This window comes from Thermobia domestica, chromosome 3, assembly GCF_964235325.1.
Source record: "Thermobia domestica chromosome 3, izTheDome1.hap1.1, whole genome shotgun sequence".
Taxonomy (NCBI): domain Eukaryota; kingdom Metazoa; phylum Arthropoda; class Insecta; order Zygentoma; family Lepismatidae; genus Thermobia; species Thermobia domestica.
The window spans coordinates 76,766,751-76,776,109 of NC_137456.1; the positions used below are offsets into that span (position 1 = coordinate 76,766,751).

Here is a 9,359-nt window from a genome sequence, read left to right on the forward strand (position 1 = left end):
CACACGTATAGACTGACAAATCTCCTTGTCGTTTCCTCTGTGTATTTAGCGAAGGCTTCTCCATTGATAACCTCTCCACTTGAAATTGCAATCATTATGTTTCCAAATCTTCGAATCAAGTCTTCATCAAATCCTGTTATATCTGAAGACTGTTCAGCATTATGAAAAAAACGTCGGGCAACGTTGCCGGTATTAGAAGTCCCGACTTTTCCTGCTAGCACCTTATCTATGTGTAGCCCTGTTTCATTCCGGAATCAGGTCTGAATTTCTTTTTTGATCATCTTCATTTCCTGTCGCTGAGCTTCAGTAGCTCCTCTTATTGTCGAAACTTCTTTTTTTTATATATATATATATATATATATATATATATATATATATACGAAACTTTTAACACTAAATCTAAAAATTTAATCCATCTGTGAAGAGGAGATAAACCATACTCTAAGGTTTCAGGATTAATATTAAACTTTTTAAAATTTTGTAAATCATTCCTCTCTTTCGGTGTGCATTTATGAATATAACATATTTGACTCCCCGTGTTTGTCAATGCATTTATAATTTTTTCGTCTATCATAGTGAAAAGGACCTTATATTCAACTAAAGTAGGATTATTTTGGAATTCTACATACACTTGAAAAGCACACAAATCATTTACTTCTGCTTTCATTTGATTCACTTGGTTTTTAATCACTTCGGCAGTTTCTTTAACATATATAAATTTTATAGGACGGCACAACTTTGTTGACGGTGGCCTATCATTGATCCAGATGACCTGCTTTTCTTCATTACTTAAAGTACCCTCAAGTTTTAAAGGGACCATAGAAAATAAAAACAGATTTCCACTTTACAGACTTGAAGTTTTAGAGTCACCTTCTTCATATTCATCGTCGATATCCAGTGCTTCATCTTGGTCTTGTGCTGCTTCAGGAGTTTCTTCTGGTGCATGTGGTCGTATTTTTCCACCTTTTCCTTTCTCCTTTTGTCCCATCGTGTCGGCTGCCAGAGGTTTGCCTTTATCGTCTGGCGGGAGTTCATTAGAATGTACATTTTTTTGGAGGTACATACATGTATTCGCTGTGTCCTGAGCTACCGTCGCAGCCATATTTTACAGTTAAAACCACTTTCTTTAATTCTAAATGTGGGAGCTCTTCCACTCTTGTCCAGTCTGCTATTTTTATAAGCCTTACGGCAGTGTGATCTAACAACTTTTGAAGAGGAATTCTGGCTCTTTGTAGACTCACTTCAATCCCTTCCGGATAGCACCGATTTTTTGCTTCCACTATTTTGTTGTATGGAGGGTAAAAATTTTTCAAATTATGTTCTATGCCCCCTTTTCGTAATGGGATGTAGCTATGCTTTGACAACTTACCATCCATCACCAATACCAGGGCTTGGTAATCTGTGTATTGAGTCACTTCGGTTGACCTATCCATGCTTTGTATGCTCTTCTGATTTTTATAGGTCTCGTAGGCGAACCTTGCAACACATCTTTTAATAAATCAGCGGCTGCTCGCTTTCCCTCGTCTCGTAGATAAGACATTGACAAGGTAGTCGCCTCTTCAACTGACACATCACCTTTCAATTTTTGTATTTTTCGCCTTTTCGAGCGCTCACTACTTTCCTGGAAACTCTTTGAAGGTCTTCCAGGACACGCTGCAACATTATCTCGAATTTTGTTTCTAGCCACTCCGAATGTTTCACTACAAATTTGTTTGTGCTGTGATCTGCTGCTTTCCAATATTTGTGTAGTGTTGCACAAAAGTTAGCTACTTTTGATGTTAAAAGTTCTTCGTCGATTACACCTGTGTTCAAATTTTGTATATAGGTGAAAAGATAATCCCTTGTGGCTGTTGTAGCAGGCCCCTGTGGGTTAGTTTGGTTCCTCCACTGCTCAAAAAGAGTCTTAAAAGTAATAACTTCTTCCATGATAAAAAAAAAAAAAAAAGATTTATGTCATACAGTTTTAAACAATAATCATACAAAGTCGATTACATATCATTTTCCTCAACCGTTTTCACCTATAGGCTGCATTTTTTTTTCATTTATCTGATACCGGTGGCGCACGGCGGCAACGAAACCCACTTCACTGCACTTAATATTGACAAAACAATATGAAAAGGTCGAAACCTTTTGGCAGAAATAGGCACTTTTTTTAGAAATAGGCACTCAGTCTGATAATTACGAAATGTAAACAAAAACACTATATGTTTACATCACTCTGCCACCCTTTAAAGCAACTTGACAAAAAAGCAAACTGATTACACAAATTATAAGCTTTAGGAACTTATTAACTAAAGAAAATCGCAAAAGGCTTACATTCGACATTCGACTCGTAAACGACAAGCCACAGTCACAACAACTATGAAAATCATGACTAAGCGAACGCGTCATCCGTTGCTCTTTCTTTCAGCGACAGTGGCGCCATCCGGCGAAGATAAGAAAACTTAAAAAATGTACAGAATTATTCAGGTATATAATAAAGAAACACTTCTAGCACAAATTGCGCCTAAGAGTTGCATTTCTTTTTTTTTCTTTTTTCTTTCTTTTTTTTTTTTTTCGTTTTTGGCCACCTAGAATTTGATTCTGGATCAGTGTGAGTTGTGGGTCCAGGTAAATGGAAACGTTGCATTTTCGTTTAACATTGGGCGCATAAAGAGTGTACAATATGGCTCGTCCGATTGAAAAAGAATTCCTTCACTTTAGATTGAAAACATCACATTTGAGATGTTTTTTCTCTTACATTTTGTTGTAACTCTGATAATAACAGAGTTACCCTGTGTCAGGGGACTTTTGAGACACTTTGTATCTATCTATCTATCTATCTATCTACCTCTCTCTCTCTCTCTCTCTCTCTCTCTCTCTCTCTATATATATATATATATATATATATATATATATATATATATATATATATATATATATATATATATATATATATAACCTAAATTTACGAGTAACTCTTAAATTTAAATTTTTATTTAACTGTGATATTGTACAAAGATGAGCCATCCATCAATCGATAGATGAGCAGAACAAATAGAATGAACCATCAAACTGAAGAAACTGATATTCTCATGCAAAGTTTTCGAGAAAATCGAATTTTCATGGGGCTGAAAAGTTCGTTGCCAATAGTATTGATAATTTTATTCTGTTGGAACGGTTTATTTATTTATGTATTTATATAAATGTAAAAAAAAAAAAAAAAAGTGCTTTTCTTTTCTTCTAACGATGACATGACATACTCCTAATAGTAACACACATTTCTGACCATGACATACATACTACTTACAAAGTTTATATTTTGTTCATTTCCTTTTTTCAGACGGAGTGCCTTTTCTTTGTCATGACATCGATTGGTCGAGATTTGGAAGAAGAAATTCCATCACGAATGGATCAGCTATTGGGAGGTGTTCGGGATGCTTTCCTTAATGCTAGTGTGTACGCTTCCAGTAAAAAGACATTGTTACAACTGATCGAACTGCACGCCGCCAAGTGGCAGCTTCCGGCAGCTGCTGTAATGTATTATCATCCCAGACGACAAACAGATCAGCAGAGCATCGAGGTCAAATAACAAATTATCATTTTTACTTTCGTTGCAACAACATCCTTTTTTTAAAAAAATGAATTGTCAGGAACAGCTTTAAATAAAAGTATTGGAAGGTTCTAGAATGTCATCTTCGAAAGGATAAACAAATATTAAACATTTTTATTTGAATACAGGAAAACAAGCTTCATTCTAACTTTGATTTCACTTGATTTTCATTCTTTTTTTTAACAGTTGGAAGGGAAGTATTTTTTCATTTATACTTATAAACAAGTAAGGTGGCGTTTTGTTGGTTAACGCGATTTAATCTTCAAAAATATTAATATACCTTGCAATAATAATTTAAGGATCAAATATTATTTTAAAAAGTGTATATACGATATATTTATTAAATTTTCTTTTTTTCCCTTTAATTTTATTAAGAAAAAGGGATTTCAATAGTATTACAGTTGTATATTGATGACAATTATATACATACTGAAAACAAATCAAAACTCCCTGAAAACGAAAATACTCAAACGTATTCGCTCTTATATTTCTATGCCAATCTAGTCTCATTTATATTTTGAAGATTTTTCTCCTTCTAGCATTTGTTGTATATTCTATGTATATGAGTGTTTTTATTTGAAATAAAAATAATCTGTCACACTAATCAGTATTTTCAGCGATAAGTAGAAATTGTGTTCAAATATGTTATTTCTTAAGTAAACTCACGTTAATTTTAAATAGCCAGTAAATACTTGAGGTAGCTATGAGTATATAAATTACTTTTGAAACTTAAGTTGTTGTAGATAACCGAAAGCACATGCTGTAATAAAACACTATACGTAGTTTTTCATCTCTCTCTCTCTCTCTCTCTTTCTCTCTCTCTCTCTCATGTTTAATCTGGTAGCCGTTACTGTCACATATATATTTCGTTTTATATACATACATCATTGGCCATATAAATATACGAATCATTTCTGATAAATTTGTTCGCGAATACGAAACTGGAGAAACAGCAGAGCTGCAAAATAAGGAGGTTTGTTATCTAGCTACATAGATAATGCATAAGAGAGCGGAATCTAAATCTCGAATTGCACCCTGGGAATAATAATGAACTGCCTTCGTTCCAGTTCACATATAAATCTTTTAATATATTTCATAAATAATTACTTACACGAGAATCCAATGCAAATTCGGATTTAAATTTCCCAGGTCCTAAAAGTATTAATACTTTATTACTGTACCTGTTTTCAAACTGAAACACAATTTATTTCAAGATCAACAAATTCATCTCTGCGTCATTGCCTAAATTATTTGGGACAATTTTTCAGGCAAATATTAGGCGTTATGACATTCTGGATCTAATCTTAAGTGCCATACACAGACAGATAATGCAAAATAAATTTTCATTTATTATAACTTCACTAATATCAGTAACGTATAACATTACCTTCACTTAATGCAATATTCTTCACCCCAATATTCTTCATATCGAGTACTCTGTACTAGTATCTTGTTCTTCAGTTTTGCCTGAATAATTTATTTACTGTATTCAGTCACATTTGTATTGAAAACAATTGAAAATTGTCGTCTTGAAATTTGAGTTTACGTCCCATCATGCAGAATGGCAACTTAACTGGCAACAAGACTGGCTGGTAGCGAGGTACCAAAGGCAATAATTTTGATCAAATAATTTTATATCGTCATTCATTACTTTGTACAGTGAGATACTCATGACATTATTTCACCATCAAATATCATTTCTCCTTATTATTCACAATGGAAAAACTATTATTTAGTACTGCAATAAAAATTTTACTCAATTTTCAACATCAAATTATTTACTTGAAAGTAATTTTTCAAATTTTGTCTCAAAGAATTGATCTTCTACTTTTAACCATATATTAAATTTAAAGTTTTCCTTTTTTAAGAAAAAATGTAAGGTTGAGGATTGGAATCGATTGTTTTAAGATTACACAGGTAAAGTTCAAGCTAGATGAATAGTTGCAAATTATTTTCGTACATTTTCACACTGCTTAATTAAAGCCATATAGGCTTACTGGTTAAATAGAGGGTGAACATCGGATTTACTTAACTTTCTGCTTTTGGAAGATTGTGCACACATTATTTAAACGGAAAGACGCCTTATTTTGTAATACAGACAGTAATAATTCTAGAGCTAAGTTTAAGATATAAACTGTAGTGGAACAGTCGTTTCATGGATAAGAATTGAAACGGACATGTGCCATTCCTTTGAAGGACTTATTCCTACATATAAATTAAATGATTTTGTTAGCTGATTTATTATTAAGAAATGAGATATGGAGAAGAATCTCCAGAGATATTTCTTTTTTATGTTTGTTGGTTCGCCATTTTTATTGAAGGGTTTGATGAATCCTGTGATATGTTTGTCAATATTTGTTAGTATGAGATATGTAGAAGTAGTAATTAATAATAGTATTTAAAGTCTGATTGCTACACCAAAGCTTGTTTCAGAATTCTGTTGCTTCTCAAGATAATACTTGGAGTAATTTTCTGTTATTGTTTTAACAGTGTCTTCCAACTTTCAGAGATTTCTAGTTTATACTTTGTCCTTTTTCGTAACTTTTTTTTTCTTATTAAATGTTTTGGAGTCAGTCTTAAAAATATTTGTAAATAGTTGCAGTTCAATTTATGCATGAAGTACGAGTTGGAACACAAAACGGTTTTGCAATGAGCCATCATATGCATTTCGAAACACACATTTGAGTGTAATGTATATGTACATATGAGGATATATTTCTAACTTACAAGTAATGTATAAAAGTACATTTTTTTTAACAAAAAACAAAAACCTTAATTGAAGTTTTGAAGTTTGTTGTATATATTTCATATAAGGAAGAAATTTTATCGCTATTTTTTTTTTTTCTAACGAGTATTTGTTCGGGCAAGAGCCTCATTATTTGCGTATTTGCTGCTCTGGTATAAAATTCTGCCTGGTTGAACTTGAGGAATAATTTGTTGAATTTAAACAAGTTTTGATTTTGGTTTTGAAAGATGCTGCTTCAAAAATGAGCTAACCAGGTACCAACCTTAAGTTCAGAATATATATCATACGTCGGCAGCTTTTTACATTATTCATTTTGAGGCATTTTTCTCTTAATATTCTCGAATTATATTTAGATGAAAGTGTCGTAGTACGTATAATGGTAACTAAGTTCTCTATGTACATAATTTACAATTAGTTATAACATTGTGCAGTTAAAAAATGCCATGCACAAAATAATTTGTCATTTTTATGTGCTATACAGAAAATTGAGTCAAGAACTATATAAATACGTATTGGTTTTCTTTCTTTCTTCAATGCACGCCCAACATATATATGACTTTAGTGGACATACTTAAAAGTTCAAGTATAACATTTTTGAACATGTGGTTCTTCCGAGTAAAATATCCACTCTCGTAATTGTTTTCGACAGTTGCTTCCCGACAGATTTTCTTCAGAGAAATGTTTTAGTGTAATTTTTTTTTTTTTTTTTTTTTTTTTACTTTTATCAATATTAATGATTAAAAATAATAAAATAAAACACGTTTAATGTTTCACAAAAGTATATTTTGAAAATGTTGTCTGAAGAACATAAAGTTTAATTTGATGAGTTGTAGCAAATTATGTAAGGTCATAACTACAATATGTAATTACAATTATCTGTCAGAGGTCGTGGCTTGATTGGAGGCATTTCAATCACATTATGGCAGCTCTGTGCTATTGTGAAATGTTGAGCATTACGTATTCTGTTCTTTTCCAAATGTTATCCTAACACGTTATTGTTTCCATTTTGTTAAATATTAGTAGCATTTTTTATTATTTTTTTTTTTATAAATTTGTTCTTTTCACATTGCTATTTTAAACTTTTCGTTTAAAAACAATATGGTATTAATTTTTGTGTTTAAAGTATTGTATGTTTGCTTTTAAGTGGAGTTGTAACGTAATGTTTACAAGTACAATAGACTAATTTAATTGTAGTATTTTCTGAATTGATATACATAAACACCTCATATTTTCTTCACAATTTAAAATTAAAGATCCGGATATTTTCTAAAAGAAAGGAAAATAGTTATGTTAAGTTTTATTTTATTTTTTTCAATTGTAATTTGTGTTGAATCTTTTTAGTGTATGTTTTTCTGTCAATATGCTTAAGGTCAATTGGAGAAATGGCGCTAAGGACCTTGAAAGACTTGAAGTGATATTGTTTATTTTGTGCATAGAAGTCTGTGTTCAAGATTTATAATTGAACAAAATAATAATGGCTAATGATGACAAGAATGTGTACTGAATGATATTATCAAAGAATAAAAAGCCAACGAAAATCTCTAGTTTAAATGTGTACTTACAACTTGGAAAGCAGGGTTGTAATGCGTTTCAATTTTATGAACCCTGAGGACCAATCAATTGGCAGCCGGGGATATTGATTATAATGAAAGGAGAATCTACTTTATATAAGCGATCTTTCTCATTAATACGGCGCTAGAAACGTTCCTTAGGGGTCATTATAAAGCAGTGAAACTGTTATTTAAACAAAACTAATAAAAAGAATCTAATGTCCAGAATTCATAGTTCTCTCTTGCAAGATTTCCTTATAATAAAGTACAATTGATTACCTGAATGTTACCTATATGAAACATATAACCAAGTGGTCTTCAAATTAGGAGAAATTTCTTTACTGTTAGAGACCTAACAGTGTGGTTTCGATCAAAAGTTCCTTGAAGTCGTGTTGAATTCAAAGTTACTTTTGACTACAATTATACTAGCAAACACTAATCGGTAAAACTGCTGAAAGTTAAAGTAAACATTTACGTCAAGTCCTCGCTTTCTACTATGTACAAATTAATTTTACTGCGCAACGTTCAGTTGTGAGGTATCGTGGAAAGATTTTTTTCAAAGAAGTTCTTTTTAAAAGTTTCTTTCAGTCATGTATCAAAAGTACTAGCTCATAAATTTTTTGTTGATTTGAGAGTAACAGGTAAAATAGTGAATAATTTTTCTGCAACAAAAAATACTGATACTACTCGTATCTGGTAAAATAGAATCACGCATTTGGTGATTTATATGACAAAGAAGAAAAAACGAAGCCAAAACTATTGTTTCCAACGACGACATGGAATGTTTCACTGTAAGCATTCAAAATGAGAAAAAAAAAGTCGTTTTTATCTTGAAGAAGCAGAAAATAAGGTGCTTAAGTGAAACCGTGTGAAGGTACACACACACATTTGTGAATGTATGTCTTATTTCTTTCTAAACAAGGTTGTAATATTGGTTTGTCAACTGCTCAAAATCGAAGAAAACTAAAATTAAATAAAATCAACTGTGTTTCAATTATCATTTTTTGTGCCTTGATACTTCTTGAACTTACTTGTTCTAGTCACTTTTAATGACTGCAATGTTGTTTGTAATTTCAACTGAATTTCCTGTATCTGGTGTGTGTCTATTATTTGCGAATTTTTCAATTTTGAGCCCTCCATTCGATAGTGCATCAAAAACTATTTGAGAAAGTGATGGAATTTTTCGCGTTACTCTTACCGTTCCCGAGATATTGGCCAAAAAAGTTCCGATTTCGGGAGATTTAAGGAGCCACATCTTGGGAATCGTAAATCATAGATCATATTTGTATTGATCAATACCTAAGAGGATGGTGAACATATTGGTACCAAATAGTAACCGGTGGTCACGGTTTGGCCAGTGGCCACAAGTGACTACTGGTATCAAAATGTTCATCCTCGCATCGTTCATAGGACTGTTGTTTTAATTCTGGTTCGTATGATTCGCGGCAAGGTTTTGTCTATCTCAATAATT

The 9,359-nt window shown here is 32.0% G+C and overlaps 1 protein-coding gene across 6 annotated transcripts in view; it reads left to right on the plus strand.

Moving 5' to 3' along the window:
* LOC145680524 (uncharacterized) overlaps positions 1 to 8,886 on the plus strand; it is a 250,580-nt gene extending 241,694 nt beyond the window's left edge. For all 6 annotated transcript variants that reach the window (XM_081751131.1, XM_081751132.1, XM_081751135.1 and 3 more), the window contains one exon: positions 3,323 to 8,886. In XM_081751131.1, coding sequence (XP_081607257.1) covers positions 3,323 to 3,571 — 249 coding nt within the window. In that variant the 3' untranslated portion in view covers positions 3,572 to 8,886. The remainder of the gene's footprint in view (positions 1 to 3,322) is intronic.
* The last annotated feature ends 473 nt before the right edge of the window (positions 8,887 to 9,359 follow it).